This window comes from Eschrichtius robustus, chromosome 4 (genome assembly GCF_028021215.1).
Source record: "Eschrichtius robustus isolate mEscRob2 chromosome 4, mEscRob2.pri, whole genome shotgun sequence".
Lineage (NCBI taxonomy): Eukaryota > Metazoa > Chordata > Mammalia > Artiodactyla > Eschrichtiidae > Eschrichtius > Eschrichtius robustus.
Window position 1 is genome coordinate 75671616 of NC_090827.1, and position 19696 is coordinate 75691311.

General features: G+C 39.9%; 1 protein-coding gene across 4 annotated transcripts in view; it reads right to left on the reverse strand.

The window, feature by feature from the left end:
* LOC137764148 (RE1-silencing transcription factor-like) overlaps window positions 1-19696 on the reverse strand; it is a 190924-nt gene that overhangs the window by 146705 nt on the left and 24523 nt on the right. For all 4 annotated transcript variants that reach the window (XM_068542881.1, XM_068542880.1, XM_068542883.1 and 1 more), the window contains one exon: window positions 19234-19392. In XM_068542881.1, coding sequence (XP_068398982.1) covers window positions 19234-19392 — 159 coding nt within the window. The remainder of the gene's footprint in view (window positions 1-19233; window positions 19393-19696) is intronic.

Genomic DNA, 19696 nt, shown 5'->3' on the forward strand with positions numbered 1-19696 from the left:
AACTCAAAGACAGGGCACCAGGGATCCTTGTTGAGAAAGTGGATCTGGTGGGAAAAAATGGAAAATACCCAGCACACGACCCTTTCATTCATCATTGCACAATTGGCGTCTGCCCAAGGAGGGGACTTTCTACCCACTGGACGAAAGGAAACAAAGAAAAAATTAAGTACCAGTGGTACGTCCTGAGAATGCCAACCCAGGTTCCCACATATGGTCAAAGTGGATTTAACCTATTTTCTTTTCTGCCTCTGAACCCCACTGGGTCCCAGCACTGTTCATCACACAGTAGTCGTGCATGCAGGTTTCACAAAACAATTCTACTCTATTTCTGGGGGTTACTAGGGTGCCACTGATCAACATCACCGTTGCCCAGCCCATATGTCTAATTGTGAGGGCCATTTTAGATTTCAGCTGAAAGTCTATCTCAGGGAAGCTTTCAAGCTAACCCAGGCAACACTGATAAAGATATTAAGAAAAGGTGGTGAACACCCCCCACCCAGTCACTGAATACACAAGCCGTGATTAAGGTGTTTACCTATAGTGCAGACAAAAGAAATGGCGTCACTTTGAGCAAAGTGGTGAATAAGGGCATCATGAGGGCTGTTACCTACAAATTTCTCTCCATCCCTCAATCATGAAGAAGTGGACTTACCCCCCCTTGAAGCAATTGCTGGTGCTTGAAATCTCAGACTAGAAAAGATCCTGTCCTCAGAAATACACAGATCCTGTCTTTATTTAAAATTTTAATAATTTGTTCATCATGAATTTTTTGCATTAATTTTGATTTGTTAGATTATTGTATTAACATATTATTCATCTTGATTGTTGAGTTTTTTGGCCACCCCTTACTTGCCTCACTCTAATCCTGGCCCTGCAAGGGCCTTGCTTTATGAAACTTTCTGGTGAAGTTTCTTTGGAGAGCTTACTTATTGCATTGTAACTAGGAATCGGTTTAGAAATTTTTCATATAACTTTTCAGGAATATAGCTAGTTTATAACAGAAGTTACAATTCTTTTTTTTTTTTTTCTTGGTGTCTTGGAGCCCGTAGGTGCAACCAAATACCTCCAGTACCACAGGGTGGGTCTCCAACTCCAGGGCTATCACTGCTTCTCCCCCAGCACTAAAACTTTGCCCAAGCCAATGGGCATTCTTTATACTGACCAGAACTTTGTTTAACCCTGGGTGGGAATTAAACTCAAGTTATGTAAAAACAAAAAACATTTTAAAGTCTCCCTATTTTACTTTCATCCTGGCCTTTGGTTACTCACAAGTACCTTTTTAACAAACTCTGACAGAAATTGATACTGCAGTAAGCTAAAGCCCAAAACAACCAACCATATAGGAGAAAAAAAAAAGAGCACCTAGGTTCAGCCAGAGCAGAATGAACAGACTCCCAGGAAGTAAAACCCATTTCTTTGCACTAAACTCACCCACCTCCATATCTTATCACTGAAAGCCAAATCCTGGCAGTTAGCCCCTGAACCCCTGTCCCAGGCTTTCCATTGTTAACGGTCTCTCCTAATCCAGTGCCAAACCCAAGGCTCCAGAGATGCCAGATTTCATCCTGTGTCCCTCCCCCTTGACAGCCTGAGCAGGGGCTTCACACTAACAGGGCAGAATAGAAGGTTGGGTGCCAGGACACTCCCCAGCTGCTTGAATGTTTGAGGGAGATGCACTGGATTCTCTCAAGCAATAGATCAGTAGGCAGGCCAGCAGGGAAAGAGACAATAACATAATTTGTACTTGTACTTTCTTAAAAGAAAAACAAAAGAGACTTCCCTGGTGGCACAGTGGATAAGACTCCGCGCTCCCAATGCAGGGGGCCAAGGTTCGATCCCTGGTCAGGAAACTAGACCCCACATGCATGCTGCAAGTAAGAGTTCGCATGCCACAACCAAGGAGCCTGCCAGCCACAACTAAGGAGCCCGCCTGCCTCAACTAAGGAGTCCGCCTGCCTCAACTAAGAAGCCTGCCTGCTTCAACTAAGAAGCCCACGTGCTTCAATTAAGGAGCCGGTGAGCCACAACTAAGGAGGCTGCAAGCCACAACTAAGGAGCCCGCAAGCTGCAAATAAGACCCAGTGCAACTAAATAAAATGTTTAACAATGTCAAGCCCATCCAGCCCTACCAGCATACCCTAGCTGCCCGTAGCTCTCAGACTGTTTGATACGCTGGTGCTGCCTGCAAGGCCTGGGTACAGAGGACCCCACTGCACTATGTCTGAGTATTTTCCCACCGCATAAGCCCACAGACTGCCAGCATTTTGCCTCTGGCCTGGTGTACACCCTGGATCTTTGGCCATTTCCATCCTACATCTCCCAGAGCCCAAGCTGGTTTGAGATGACACAGGGGTGACCTTTGAAACTGGCCCAGGCTGGGCCTGGAACACACCATCCAGACCCAAAATCAGCCTGAAGGACCAAGCTGCCTGGGGTTGCGCAGTGAAGCCTTGACAAGCACCAAGCTGGCTATTCCCCCAGAGGCAGAGCACCCTGCAGCCCTAGAGGCCAGAAGTTGAGTCCCTTGGAACAGGTTGACCTGTCGGATTAACAGCTGCAAACTAGGAGGTGCAGGGAGCCTCTTCTGGACCTCCTCCAAGCCAGCCACAGGCTTTGTGTACTGGTCTTGTTACAAACTGTTCAAATAGTAAAGTCTTAGGGTGTTCTTGCCTCTCCTGCTAATGCAGGATCCCAGCCCCCTGCAAAGTTCTCCCCACTCCTCCTTTTAAATAATTCTGGATGCCCACAGGGACTTTCTCTTGGGTCCTTAGGATTAAGTCAGCTCAGTTACAATGTTATGTCCCTGGACTCTGCTGCCAGCATCCTGCACTGTCCCCCTGCACTACTGAGGTGCAGGGCAAAGCAGGGGGAGAGCACCTCATTCCCCACTTTAAATTTTATTGTTATTAGGGTATTTAAGAGTCATGTAGTAAGCCAAAAAATAGCCCCCAAAAGATATCCACATCGAATTCCTGGAATCTGTGAAGGTCTTTGCCAATGTGATTAAATTACCAATCTTGAGAGGAGGTGATTATCCTAGTGGGCCCTAAATGCAACCATATGTATCCTTATAAGATAAATACACAGAGGAGAAGAGCCAGACATACAGAGGAGAAGGTAACATGAAGAGGGATTTGGAATGATGAGGCCACAAGCCCAGAAATGCTAAGGCAGCCATCAGAAGATGGAAGAGGCAGGAATGGATTGTTCCCTAGGGCCTCCAGTGGGAGTACAGTCCTGCTGACATCTTGATTTCTGACTTCTGGACTCCAGAATTGTGCCACAATAAATTTCTGTCGTGTTCATCTACCCAGTAATGGTAATTTTTTACAGCAGCCTCAGGAAATGAATACAAATAGTGTTGCTTATATTCTCTCACTGTCTGACAGAGGTTTTTGTTTTAATTGAGTGAGTGTTCTTTAACTGAAAGCTCTTTTAGTTGTTGCTCCCAGCACTCAGACATGAATATATGGGGATCCTGGGATGAGACACCAAGCTGATTAAAAATTCCTACATGGAAAAAATACCTTTAATACAGTAAAAGACCCTAGAAAAATACTTAAAACAATTATGACAGACAAAATGCTAACTTTCTTCACATAAGAAGAACTCTTACAAAACGATAAGAAAAATACCAACAGAAAAAGAAACAAAATGGATGAAGGCTATGAATAGGCAGTTCACAGAAAAAGCTTTTAAATGTAGGAAGACATGCTCAAATTCATTCATCATTAAAGAAGTGCAAATAAAACCAAAGTATCATTTTTTCACCCATCATACTGGCTAAGAGCTGTACTGCTTGATTCTTTTTACTGCATCTATATTTCTCTGTCAATAAAATATTTTAAGAAAACCTACATGTTAAAAATAACATATAACAATAGACTCTGAAACCAGAAACCTGGTTTCAGATCGAGACAAATTTTCTCATTTATTCAAAATTTACCTAAAACCTTGCTTTATTTCAACCCTTCTGAGATCCTTAGGTAAATGAACTCTTCCTGCTATAATAAGTCCATGAGTATTACACAGAATATGCTTTAAGAGAGGCAAAGCCACCCCCTCCATCATCTTTCTCCTCTTCCCTGTGCTGCCATCAAGAAGAAAGTTGGCATGGATTGTTCAAATTCTATGACTCTTATTGGGTCAAGTTTACTAGCAATTAATGTACATTAAAACATCACTCATTTTGGGTGTGGGAAGACTGAAACTCTTTCAGCATTCTCTTCTCTCCATGCTGAAGAACTGGAAGGTGTCAGGGCCCATTCCTAGCTGTGTGTGTGTGTGTGTGTGTGTGTGAGCCCCAGGTTGCAAAATAGTGAGTGGACATAGGGTCTGCTTCTCCCAACACTACCCAAGGCCAGCCCAGCCATCCCTTGTCTCTTCTCTCCCTTCAATCACTGACAGGCCAGAGTCTGTTCTCCTTCCTGCTTCCCTTTTGCACAGACACACACAGTGCTCACTACCCCAGCAGTAGTCTAAGCCAGCTCAGTAGTAGGCAGTGAAAACAAGTACCTTCTATCTTGCTGCCTGTGTGCTTCTTTCTGAACACTCTCTGTGTCTTGCTGGATGTGTCAGATTGGCTTTTTGCCTGAAGGTTCTTAGTCCTAACCAGACTGGCCAAAAAGGACTGATGCACACATTTCAGTTCAGATCACCCAAGCTCTTCTCACTGAGTTCCAGGTCCAAGCCCAGTCAGCAACGAAGGCACACCAGCTACTCCTGGGTGTAAAGCATCAATGCAACTTCCAGACCCTACTTGCCAAATGGGGAGGGGACTTGCTTAGATGTGGCTAAATGGTCAAGAGCAGCTGGCCTGCAGCTGAGGGGACTGAGGAACATAGAAGTGGACTTGGATTTGACTTAACCCACTGCCAGGGCATAGCAGGGCCTCAATAAATGTGGACTGAGGTGATGACTGAGGTTGGAAAGACAAAAGAAACACATAGTGAATACTGTTTTTCACAATATAAGAACATGTCATCAAATACTACATTATGAGACGCAGCCGAATTTATTAGGAGATTGTACTAGTTAGGATAAAGGCTATGCTACTGCAACAAAAACATCCACAAATCTGACTGGAAGAGGATAGAAGTTTATTTCTCTCTGGTATAATAACAACCATTTAGTCTAGGCTACCAAAACAGCGCTACTCTGCGAGGTCATTCAGAATCAGTGCTTCTTCCACCACTGCTTAGGGCTACAGTTCCCAAGTTGTCCCAAAGAGCCTCAGTGAGCTCACAGGAGCACCATGGGACGTGTCAGATTTTTGAGAAAAACACAGTAATCCTCAACATCTGATATACACCACATAAACTACTAGCTTGAGGTCGTTCAGTTTCAACATGAGATAGCACTGCTTTCCTTTTGATGACATGAGATATTTGAATCTAGGTTTTTGGTGGTTGCTGTGATAAAAAGCAAGTCCTCTAAGAAAATCACTGTGGAACAGGGGATGGGGTAGTGATGTCCAATCTGATTCCAAGGTTTGAGGAGTTGTGCAGTGCCCCATAGGTATACACATTCCATCACCAAGTGACTGCAGTTGTTTAAAGTAAAATATTTTTCTTTCAGTTTATGCATATTACTTGTTACAAATGTCTACTAAATGTTGGGAGACAATTCTCCATGGATCTCTCATGGTTTTGCATATGTTGTAAGCAGAGGCAATGACTGCCTTTGATCCAGGCTATCTTTTCAAGGATGCTTGTACAGGTGGTCCTCAAACAACATGGGGGTTAGGGGTGCCAACACCAGTGCAGTCAAAAATCCATATATAATTTTTGACTCCCCCACACCTTAACTACCAATAGGCTACTGCTGACCATAAGCCTTACCGATAATATAGTCAATTAACACATATTTTATGTTACTTGTATCAATATTATATACTACACATATACTATTATATAATAGTACTATTATATGATAATAGTACCATTATACAAAATACATGTACACTATATATAATATTATTGTACTCTTACAATAAAGTAAACTAGAGACTGTACCAATACAAGTTAATGTCATCTGTTTATGAGATTATCTGTCAGTACCTAACATCCATATTGTTGTATATGATATGAAACACTGTAGATACTATATGAATTACTAACTCTAGACATCACAAATGAAAAGATAATGTGTAAAAACAAATTCATATTTATATACAGATATAATATATTTATATACATATATAATAATACAGAAGCAGCAAGATGATTACTTCATGGTAAGCTTAGTGTAATTGACACAATTGCTTCACAGTAGCTTAGCTTATACAGTGAATGAATCCTTATAAAGATTTTATGGCATACAGTATTACAGTCATATTCATAATACAGTGTTGGAAACACTGTTACATTTTTAAAAATCCACTTACCTATGGTGACATCCTGATACACAGTTTCTCCAATTAGGAGGGAAGAGAGAGGCATACTGTATGGTAATGTATATAACTTTGAAAGCAAAGTTATAGAACAGTAGGAAAACTAAAACATTATTAATTTTATATTAAGTATCACTTACCTTATTCCTATATAAGGTAGGCTAGCCACTTCAATACAAGTCTTGCACCTGATATTCTACATGATGATATTTAGGCAATGATGATGATATGATGGTGATGACACAATGTCTCATGGTTCTTGCAGTAGTTATTAGATTTTCATAGAAAGACACTCACACACATACATAACAGATAAGTTTATTAACTGTAGCACATGATGACTGTCTACTATTCATTAAGTAGAAGTGGATCATCACAAAGGTCTTCATCCTAGTAGTCTTGATTCACATTGAGCAGGCTGAGGAGGAAGAGAAAGAGGAAGGGTTGGTTTTGCTGTCTCAGTTGTGGAAGAGGTGGAGGAGGTGGGAGGGGAGGCAGGAGAGGTACGCACACGGGGTGTAACTTGACAAAAATACATCCTAATTCCTTTTTTTAAAATGTAGTATAGAGGAGCTATTTATTTACTTTATTTATTTATTTATTTTTGGCTGCGTTGGGTCTTCGTTGCTGTGCACAGGCTTTCTCTAGTTGCGGCGAGCGGGGGCTACTCCGTTGCGGTGTGCAGGCTTCTCATTGCAGTGGCTTCTCTTGTTGCGAAGCACGAGATCCAGGTGCATGGGCTTCAGTAGTTGTGGCACGTGGGCTTAGTAGTTGTGGCTTGCAGGCTCTAGAGCACAGGCTCAGTAGTTGTGGCGCACAGGCTTAGTTGCTCCGTGGCACGTGGGATATTCCCGGACCAGGGCTGAAACCTGTGTCCCCTGCATTGGCAGGCGGATTCTTAACCACTGTGCCACCAGGGAAGTCCTTACATCCTCATTTCTATCTGAGATTTTTGCTTTTATATTTTTCTAAAAATGCTTCTATAAAGTACTAATCCTTCTTCCACTGTGTGCTTTAGTTTCAGCACCAGTATCATAGAATGGTCCATGTCGTAAAAGAAGTCAAAAGCAGTTTTTAATTATCAGAACCCTTCTGCCAGAGTGTCTAATGTCAATTTGTTTTCTGGCACTACTTCTCCCATGTCTTTTTCCTCATTGTCTGGCACTGGTTCAGAAGCACTCCTGTCCAAGTCATCTCTTGTTAAATCCTCTGGTATGGTGTCTATTAGCTCTTTATTTTTTTTTTTGAGATTTATTTATTATTTATTTATTTAATTTATTTTTGGCTGCACTGGGTCTTAGTTGCGGCATGCAGGCTCTTCATTGTGGCACGTGGGCTCTTTGTTGTGGTGTGTGGGCTTCTCTCTAGTTGTGGCGTGCGGGTTTTCTCTTCTCTAGTTGTGGTGCACAGGCTCCAGGGCGCGTGGGCTCTGTAGTTGTGGCACAGGGGTTCCAGAGTGCATGGGTTCTGTAGTTTGCGGCACGCGGGCTCTAGCTGAGGCACGTGACCTCATTAGTTGTGGCACGCGGGCTTAGTTGCCCCGCGGCATGTGGGATCTTAGTTCCCTGACCAGGGATTGAACCCTGCATTGTAAGGCAGATTCTTTACCACTGGACCATCAGGGAAGTCCTGTCTATTAGCTCTTGAATTTCTCTAAGATCCCTATCTTGAAACCCTTCACCGCCAACCTTTTTTTGCCATATCTGCAATCTCTTTCATGATTTCTTTGATTGGTTCTGTCCTAAATCCTGTAAGTCGGCACCTCTGGACACAATTTTCTCCAGCAGGAATTTATTGTTTGGGGCTTGATGGTCTTCACAGCTTTTCCTATAATAACAACAGCATCTTCAATGGTATAATCCTTCCAGACTTCCATGATCTTTCTCTACCATAGCACTGACAATTTTTTCCATGGAGTACCATGTGTAATGAGCCATCAAGGTCCTTAAGATCCCCTGATCTAGAGAATGAATTAGATGTTGTGTTTGGAGGCAAGAAGACCACTTCAGCGCCTTCAGTGTTGAACTCATGGGGTTCTGGGTGGCCAGGGGTATTGTCCAAATCAAATAAACTTTAAAAGGCAGTCCTTTACTGGCAATGTAATTCCTGACTTCAAGGACAAAGCATGGATGGAACCAATCTAGAAAAAGGGTTCTCAATGTCCAGGCTTCCTTGCTGTAGTACAACCAAAAGACTGGCATCTGGTGTTTATCTTTTCGCTTCAAGGCTCGGGGGTTAGCAGCTTTATAGATAAGTGCAGTCCTGATCCTAAACCCCACTGCATTTGTGCAAAACAAGAGAGTTAGCCTATCCCTTCCTGTCTTAAATCCTAGTATTCGCTTTCCTTCCTTACTAGTAAATGTCCTTTGTGGCATTTTTTTTTCCAGAATAGGGCACTCTTGTCTACATTAAAAACCTGTTCAGCCTATTGTTTCTCCTCAGTGATTTTCTTAATCGTGCCTGGGAACTGGTCTGCTGCCTCTTGGTCATCCTCCTGTTATCTTGACATTTTTTTTAAAGCCAAACCTCTTTCTAAAATTATCAAACCAACCTTTGCTGGCATTAAATTCTCCAGCTTTAGATCCTTCACCTTCCTTTTGCTTGAAGTCATCATATAATGACTGCTTTTTCTCAAACCATATTAGTAGGTATGCCTTTCTTATAGCAATCCTACACCTTTACATAAAAGCTCCATTTTCAATATAAAATAAAAAGTTATTTCACAAAAAGTACATTTTCATGCATACTGGCATAGGTGTAGTGATGCTTTCACGTATTTCCTTCTCTTTTCTTTTTTTCCTTTTTTTTTTTTTTTTTTTTACAGTGGTCTTTATGCTGGATTCATTTATCCTGAAATGGCTGGCAACCGCAGCTACAGATCTCAATCTACAGTATACATCAAGCAATTCAGCTTTTTCTTGAAATGTCAAGACTTTGCTTACTGGGAGCACTTCCAGCATCACTAGTGGCACTTCTAATGAGTCCCATGGGGTTATTCAAGGTTTACAGTATTGCACTAAACATGAAGAAAAATATGCAAGAACTGCAAGAAATCACTTTTTACTGTGATAAGCAGTTTAGTGGAAAGATGAAGTGCTCACGTGGAGATGACTAGTGTCACATGGCATTTTAAGTGGATACCCACAAAACTTGAGCTCGCCACAATATTAAAAGGAGGTTAATTATTATAATAGTACAATATGCACTATAGTTAATTTTATGCAGTTATGATTCAATACTGCACATTTATGTTTGTTTATATTTCTCTCAACTGCAAATGTGCCATGTACTATCTGTAAGTCTTTGCATAAGTTTTGATAAATTTTAACTCTTATTAATAGATTTGTGTATATTTTATGGTAGAAAATGATCAAATAGACTAGTATCTATACATATTTTATACATTCATGACATATCTTTTTCTTATTTTTTTCAATATTTCTAGGCTACATGGTTAGCCTGTGAATTTTTCAAATTGTTGCAAATCTCCAAATAATTTTCCAAAATGTTTACTGAAAATAATCCACATATAAGTGGAACTATGCAGTTCAAACTTATGTTGTTTAAGGGTCAATTGTATCTGATAATTTCTTATTTTGCCTCTCTGATAATTATACATACTTCACTCTGTAACCTTTCAGTATCCAGTCCTATATCACTCTGCCTTCATCAGGCTTTCCCGGTTATAAGCCTGACTTCTCACAATTGCCTATCAGACAAATGGCTTCTAGCCTAGCTGTCTAATACAGCAGTAACTAGCCACATGTCACTACTGAGCACCTGAAATATGGCCATTCTGAAATGAGGTATGTTGTTAGTATAAACTACACACTGGACTTCAAAGACAATATCTCACACACACACAAATATAAAATTCTCATTAATAATTTTTATGTTGATTATATGCTGAAATAATATTTTGGATGTATCAGGTCAAATAAAAAATAATATTAAAATTACTTTCATCTATTTCCTTTTTTTAAATATAAATCTATTTATTTTTGACTGCATTGGGTTTTCGTTGCTGCGTGCAGGCTTTCTCTAGTTGCAGTGCACGGGCTTACCATTGCAGTGGCTTCTCTTGTTGCAGAGCACGGGCTCTAGGCACACGGGCTTCAATAGTTGTGGCACATGGGCTCTAGAGCGCAGGCTCAGTAGTTGTGGTGTACGGGCTTAGTTGCTCTGCGGCATGTGGGATCTTCCTGGGCCAGGGATTGAACCTGTGTCCCCTGCATTGGCAGGCGGATTCTTAACCACTGCACCACAAGGGAAGTCCCATCTATTTCCTTTTTACCTTAATATGGCGTCTAGAAAATTTTTAATTGCGTATGTAATTCACATTATATTTCTACTGGATAGCACTAGAAAATATATTCCGTGAAAATAACAAAAATATTTTGGGAAAATATGCAATATAGGACATAATAGTTATTAAAAGCATTTCAGATTTTGAGGTGCCTATATATAAAGGTATAAGTCAAAAAGTAAACAAATTAAGAATTTCCAGTGAATTATCTATATCTAATGTACAATCGTGGAAGTCAACTAAGAAATGAATTGCCAGTTAGTTGGGAAATGGAAAAATAGATTGGTATTTCTCCACAAAAGTACTTTAAAAAAGTAAAATCACATCTGGACACTTTTATTTTAAAAAAGACCAGGTTTATTTAAGAAAGGAAAAGCTTTGGCTTACTCAGTTTAAAAACAATAGTAAATCATAAAAGGTTGATCAAAAACATCAAGTTCTCCCAAAGAGTCAGAAGTCAAGAAACAGAAAATGCCCCACATTCTTAGCCCACTTCCTGTCCTTAGAAAACAATCTAAGATGAAACACTGTTTGTGAGCAAAAACAGCATGAGTGACATTCTCAAATGCTTGCCTTCAATCCTTAGAGAATTCCTAATAGAATATAGAATATTATATTACAATATAGCTAATAGAATATAGCTCTATTGTCTTAACAGGAAGACATAAACTGAGCTGTGTCTTCTCAAAGGCCAAATAGTATCTTGTGTTCCAAAGGAAACAGGTGTTCTTTAGTGGGTCTAGAGAGGACTACTGACAGGAAACCCTACCAGAAACAGGCAAAATAAGGACCTCTGGTTATCAGAAAATATGAAGTAAAAGAAAACTACTAGACTCCTGAAAAATACAATTTTCCCACTCAGAAAATCCCAATAACACTCCCCAACAGAAGATTAAAGAGCCTAGTCCAAGGACACAGGATCCACTTTATAGGTTCAACAAACACACACTCAGTGTCAGACACTACATGTCAGGCACCATTCTCAGAGCTGAAAATACAAAGTCATATTAAGACATGTTCCCTGCCTCTGAAAACTGAATAGTGTAGTGAGTGAGGCAGGCATGTAAATCAACAGTTACTATCTGGTATACACATTCTGTCAGAAGTTATTTAAGGAGAATATACCATATATAGTCACAAGGATAGATCTAAATCAGGGGCTCAGCGAACAGCCTGCAGGCCAAATCTGCCCTCATCTGCCATCTGCTTTTGTAAATAAAGTTTTATTGGTTTACGTATTGTCTATGGCTGCTTTTCACTACACAACAGAGTTCAACACACAACAGGTAAGGTAAACAAAGACTAAAATATTTAATATCTGACCCTTCACAGAAAATGTTTGCCAACCTCTGATCTAAATCAAATTGAGGGGTCAGGTAAGGTATCCCGAAGGAGATGAGAGTTAATATAAGTTTTGCAGAATAAGTGAGATTTACCTGAAAAAAGTAATAAGCACCCTTCTCCCTATTACCCATTTTTGAGGAGGCATGGGTGACAGGGCATTCCAGGTTGAGGGAATGGGCCCATGGAAAGGTAAAGAGGCCTAAAACAGCATAAAGAACTCAATTTTACCCTAGAGAACACAGGAAAGCTGAAGGCAGCTCTCAGCAGAAACACATGGCATTAACAATGAGTTCTCAATCATAAAAAACACAGCCAGTGTTGGTTCTTAGGCTTTCTCTTAGCCCTGCCTGCCCTCAGGTGAAGCATGCTGTTCCTGACTTCAAGCTAGGAATACACCCGAGTCAAAACCCAGGGTCTCCCTGCTTTGGAGCAGCCAAACCTCGATTCTCTGCTTTGCTACGTAGACAGGAGGCCAGCTCTGGCTGAAGTGTGTTACAGTTTCTCTCCAAACCTACTTTCACCTAGACAGACCCCAAGGTGTATATCTGAGAGAATCAAAAGCCTGAGCCCTATCCCTCAATACAGTATACTAAAAGCAAAAGCCCTATTTCAGGGAGTATTAGAGCTCATACTCTATTTTAATGATTAAAAAAAATTCATCCTAATCCCAGAGTACTTCAACCAGCCTCTAAACATAAGAAGATCTAATAGAGGTGTATCACATTTCATGAATGAATCTCTGGAATCAGACAAAGGAGAAATCAGAGATGCTCATTCCCTTTTTAAAAGCACTGTTGTCACCTTTACAAAAAGATTCTCAATGCATATAGATACATATATCTAATGCATTAAAGCAAGGAATACCTTATAATTAAATTTAGCTCAAAACATCACCGATAATTTTGACAATATACTTTACAATTCAAAGGAAACCGGTTCAAGAAAGATACCAATGCAAAGATAACTTTCACGAGTCTTATACCTCATTTGGAAATCTCACAGATCACATGGTCTTAGTTAATTACTCTTATTTCAGACACAGTGATGTCCACCTGATGCCACAATTTCCATAGAGTGTTCATAAGTTGTTCAGGATCTTTATGTATTCCAACCCAGCAGCCATTAACAAAAATCTTGGTTGCACTAAAATGCAACACCAAAAGCACTTTGTATTTAGTAACCCTATAATAAGCTATAACTAAAGATTAACAATAGTTTTTGCATCTATACACACTCAGCAACAGCTGCAGGAGAAATTTCTTCTAAATTTCCATACTCCTTTCTTCTAAAAATACCAGAATTGGAGAAGGTTGAGCTCCAACTGAAACATAAGCCATCAGAGCTAAATTCTTCACAAGTCCTAGAGCATGGCCCTTGGAATAAATAAAGTACATATTACTCATACTGATTTAACATGCCTATCGAAATTCTTTTCCAAAAATATTTTTCCTTCAATTTGATCTCAGGATGTACTCTTACTTCCTAAGAACAAAATTATAAATAATATCTTAGTTCTAAACTACACAACAAAAACTTGCTTCTAAAAATAATTATACCCTACATAATTACTGTCACACTTTTTATCCTGAACATAAATTCTAATGCATTACCTCTGGAGTCTCAGCAGGACACACCATTCCCCACAACGTATTACGTAACTGTCTTGGTTTTGCTAGCTTGCCATCTCTACCAATGGAAGGATTTAAACAACACAGGTGAGAAAGAGTAGATGCAAAAGTCAGGCAGTTTAATACCTAGAAAACAATAGTAAATCTTTAAAGTTTGGGCATTTCTGTTACTCACACTATAATGTTTTTGGCAAATACTAGGATGAAGCAAAGTCATATTTTTACATATAATCCACTCAGTGTTCAATTGTCCCCATCCCTCCTTTCTCCATCCTGCCCTGGATAATCTTATTCACCCCTGTAACTTAACTGACCCTTAGAGCAGGGATGGCAAATACATGACATATAGTTCTAACATACCACATAAATGTTTTGTTTATGGTCTATCTCCAACCACTAGGATGTTAGTTCCACAAGGGTGGGGAATTTTTATTTGTTTGTTTCATTCTCTGTTGGATTTAAATAATCCATTTGGGTCATGTAACCATATCAATAAATACTCTAATAACTAAAATATACTCCACTTTCTAACTCTGTGACCAGTGTTTGGTCTATATTTTACCTTACTTCTCTGTAGTCTTAAAGACTCTGGACAATTCAGGACAAATTTAAGAATATCAATTACTCCTGAGACAAGGATCATCAATGGAAAAAATTGATAAGGAAATGCATATTTATCTAGACTCAACAAACCTTTCCACAAAAATAGTAACTTTACAGTGGACGAATCTAACAGATGCCACTGTGAAGTTAATCTTACCAATAATGGGACAAAATGACATCCTGTGACTCCTGATGTGATGCCCTGGGAAGCACACAATATGATCTCTGTATGTGTCCTGCCAAAAAATGCGTAAATTGAATCTAATCATGAGGAAATATTGGAAAAGCCCAAATTGAGGATATTCTACAAAATAAATGGCCTATCCTTTTCAAAAATTTCAGTGTTTTGAAACACTGAGGATAAAGACAAGGGAAGATAGGGACTTACCTGGTGGCACAGTGGTTAAGAATCTGCCTGCCAATGCAGGGGACACGGGTTTGAGCCCTGGTCCAGGAAGATTCCACATGCCACGGAGCAACTAAGCCCGTGCACCACAACTACTGAGCCTGCACTCTAGAGCCCGTGAGCCACAACTACTGAGGCTGCATGCCACAACTACTGAAGCTCATGCCCCTAGAGCCCGTGCTCCGCAACAAGAGAAGCCACTGCAATGAGAAGCCCATGCACTGTAACGAAGAGTAGCCCCCGCTCGCTGTAACTAGAGAAAGCCCGCACGCAGAAACAAAGACCCAAAGCAGCCAAAAATAAATAAATAAATAAAGACAAGGGAAGATAAAAAGAGACTAAAGAGGCATAAAAACAACATGCAATACATGATCCTGGACTAGATTTCTGAACCGGAAAAAAAAAATGCCATTAAGGACATGATCAGCACAACTGGCAAAAACCTGAATAAGATCGTGAAGCTAATAGTGTTGTACCAAAGTTAAATGTCCTGATTTGGATAATTATACTACAGTTGTGTAAGTGAATGTCCTGGTTCTTAGGAAATATACACTGAAGTATTTAGGAGTAAAGGGGCATGAATGCCTGAAATTTACTCTCAAGCGGTCCAGAAAAAAATAAAACGTATATATAGATAATAGAATCCTAAAGTAAATGAGGCAAAGGTAACAACTGGTGATTCTGGGTGCAGAGTATAGGAGAGTTATTTGCAACTTTTCTATAAATTAGAAATGATTTCAAAGTAAAAGGTTTAAAAAAAAAAAAGGTATCAACTACTCTTTTTCCCTTTATACTAAATAGCACCAGACTAGTATGGTTTTCCTTACTACTGTTTCTTCTTGTTGATGTCAATGAACTCTGGCTGCCTCTAGGTTTCATGTCTATTTTACAGAGAATTGTCAGGAGAGAAGGTAAGGCAGGGCTGAAGGATTGCACTACACAGTAAACAGCATGGGGTTTGCAACAGCTAAATTGATCTTCAGAGCAGCTTTGTACTGTGTTTTAGGATTAGCAACAGTCAGTAACTTTAAATCTCATGAAAAATACTATGAATACATTTTGCTTGCGCAATACCATTTCCATCATCTCTGGATCTTCAAAATCATGAATATGCTCTGAAATATCTCTGTCAGACACAAAATCTAATGCTCTAAAAAAATTAATGATGAAAATGTCTGGGTTAATATATGGTAGGGTTGCCACAATGTGCTGACCAATAGCACTCTTTTTGCACCCTAGGGGAAAAAAAATCATTAGAATATGAGGACACAGAGATCGTAGCCATATATAAACATCATAAGAACCATTTTATATACATGTTCATTATATGTATCTCAAAAGAAGCATGTCTCTCATATTTTAAGGAACGTCCTATGGCTGCTTTTCAAACCAATGGAACAGGTTTACTCATTTGATGGACAGGCTGGTCATTTGGACCTGAGAGAACTTGCATTATCTACTCTCTCTGTCTGCCAAGATCCTCTAGAATTCCCCAAGACTGTATTTGGAAATGACCTTTGGCTGCAAAACACAGACCCCCAAGTCCTTTCCCGCAACCAAAAAAATTAAAAACTTTGGAACAAAGAAATAAATGAGGGCAAAATAAGAGAGAATATGGATACACAAATGTGGGAAAAGCTAAGCACAAAATGAAAAATAAATATTAACTCTTAGTTGGTCTGTGAGGTATCGCCACATACGAACAATGTTGCAAAATTAACAAACAGCCTCTCTCATATAAGCTTCTCTTTTCCAATTTTTCCCCCTTTAATTGCAACACAGACAGAAATGAAATAAAAGCTACTAACTTACACTGCATTACACACCTGGTTTCTCAGTTTTAATCAAATTTCTTTCCTTCAATATCAAATTCTATCTTCTCTTGGCCTCATAACCCTACATTATCATGGTCCATCTAATAACAGTTTCTGTTGTCTTCCTCCTCCTACTTCAGGCCTCCTTCCTTAGAAACCTTATCCCATCTTACGGATGTTCAGTAACAACTTTACATAAAGGATACGCAAATCTTCATCTTGATCTTTTTCCTGTACCCTCAACCCTCACGTCTCCAATGGCCATTTCATTCTTTCAACTTAGATACCAATTATTCCATTCAGTCTATTATTTGTTTCATCAAAAAAATTTTTCTGAATAAGCAAAACATTAAAGCAGAATGCCTACATCATGCACCACCCAAAATCTTTTGTCTAAAAATGAACTCACTAGGTTCTCTCTAAAACCCAATTCTTAAAAGTTCTCTATTTTATCTAGGACCTCAGAGTAAGAACCATACAATCTTAATTGACTCATTCTCATATTATATCAAACTTATCACTATATCTGGATGATTTTCCTTTCTCTGTCGCTAATTAATTCATTTTGCCCATAGCTGCCATGATAATCTCTCTAACATACTGTGTTCTTACTTTGCCCTCCATAATCCAGGCCAATGCTTATCAACAAAGAATGCACATCAGTCACCTGGGGATCTTTTCCAAACACTTGTGCTTGGGCCCCGTTCTACCCCCATTCACAAGTAAAAACCATTTTAATTCTTTAAAACACCTATTCTACATGGGATTTTAACTTCAGGCACTTGCATGTCTCTAATGTTCAAGACTCCTTCTTTATAAAACTTATAAAAGTGATATTAGACTCTGCAGAACTGTTTGTAAGAGCACAAGACTGGAAACCTAAATGTCCATCAAAAGAGAAATGGTTCAATAAATTATGCTACATCTACACATGGAATATCACAGCTCAAAAGCAATGATCAATTGCTGATCTAAATATATTTTTAAAGGATACCAGCAATCTTCAAACAGGCATATGTTATGCTCCCATTTATAATTTTGTGTTAAGACTATTTATGGATGGATTCATGAGAAATTATCAAAAACAGCTACCACGGGACTTCCTTGGTGGCGCAGTGGTTAAGAATCTGCCTGCCAATGCAGGGGACACGGGTTCAAGCCCTGGTCTGGGAAGATCCCACATGCTGTGAAGCAACTAAGTCCATGCGCCACAGCTACTGAACCTGCGCTCTAGAGCCCGCGAGCCACAACTACTGAAGCCCGAGCACCTAGAAGCCTGGGCTCTGAAACAAGAGAAGCCACAGCAATGAGAAGCCCACGCACTGCAACCAAGAGTAGCCCCCGCTCACCGCAACTAGAGAAACCCCACATGCAGCAACGAAGACCCAATGCAGCCATAAATAAACAACCAAACAGCTACCGCTAGGGAAGAAATCTGGGGATCAAAGGAAGACTACTTATTTATTTATTTATTTATTCATTCATTCATTCATTCATTCATTCATTTATTTATGGCTGTGTTGGGTCTTCGTTTCTGTGCGAGGGCTTTTCTCTAGTTGCGGCAAGTGGGGGCCACTCTTCATCGCGGTGCGCGGGCCTCTCACTATCGCGGCCTCTCTTGTTGCAGAGCACACGCTCCAGACGCGCAGGCTCAGTAATTGTGGCTCACGGGCCTAGTTGCTCCGCGGCATGTGGGATCTTCCCAGACCAGGGCTCGAACCCGTGTCCCCTGCATTGGCAGGCAGATTCTCAACCACTGAGCCACCAGGGAAGCCCCGAAGACTACTTTTTATAGTGTAACCTTTTTTGTAATTTTTTGAACTATTTTAATGTGCACATATGCTTTATTCAAAAAAATTTAATAAAAAATTTACATGAAATTAAATAAGAGTTGATTACAACAAATTCCCAATATAGTTGTAAAGATTAAATCAAGCAAACTGAGTAACATAATTGGCACATAGCAAATATTCAAGAAATGCTAGCTGTTATTATATTACATTACTATAAGCAACATGCCTAGGGTAGGCAGCTACTAAGATAGTGCCCGATGATCCCTGCCTACTATTACTGCCTTGTATAATCCCCTCCCTTGAGTATGGACTGGATGTGCTGACTTGCATCTAATAAATAGAACTTGGCAAAAATTATAGGATGTTGCTTCCAAGACCAAGGTATAAAAAGATGGTGATTTCCAGGAATTCCCTGGCAATCCAGTGGTTAGGACTCGGCGCTTTCACTGCCAGGGTCTGGGTTCAATCCTTGGTTGGGGAACTAAGATCCTGCAAGCCTCGAGGCGCAGCCAAAAAAAAAAAAAAAAAAGGTGACTTCCATCCTGCCCTTATGCTCTACAAATTTTCTTAATTACTCTCTCTGCCAAAGTGAGCTGCCATGTTATCAGTTGCTGTATGGAGGGGAGCCAAGCGGCAAGGAACTGATTCCTGCCAACAACCAGGCAAACGAGCCTTAAGATGATGACTGCAGCCCAGACAAATAACTTGACTGAAGCCTTGTGAGAGACGCTTAGCTAAAGGACCCAACTAAGCCACATCCAGAAACTGTGAGATGATAAATGTTGCTACTGGAGTGACTTATTACACAGGAGTAAGTAAATAATAAAATGCCTAGCATATAACACTGATAATATGCTCCATAAAAACTTTTTGACTAAACATGCAGTCTGGTAACTTACAAAACTAGACCAAAAGGAATAAACCCAAATAGCATATAACAGTCCATACCTGTCCTCCTCTTGCCAGCATGCTAACCCAGATAGTACTGGTGGGTCGAGAAGAATTCTCCAGACATGATCTACACTCTCCTGTGTAGGCATATTTAGAATCCTTTTTGGCAAACACATAGACTGTGTTTGTTGCCATTTTCTCTTGAGCAATCAGAACCTATATGGACAATAAAAGTTACAGCCATAAAACCCACAAGGTCCTTGAAGTAGAAAGAAGAGTGAAATCTGCATCTTAATTTAATCTCATCATACAGGCTCACTGAAACATCAATTCTTGAACTTTACAAACTCCATTTTGCAAAAGTGCTCCATAAAAACATACAAGTTCAAACAACTGACCAAATTTCTAGTGCTTATTATATACAGCTAAATAAAACTTTGGTTTATATAAATTCAGCTGTCACCCCCCTAAATAATTCAACTACCACTTTCAGATTATTCTGTAGAAAAGCTTACTTTTT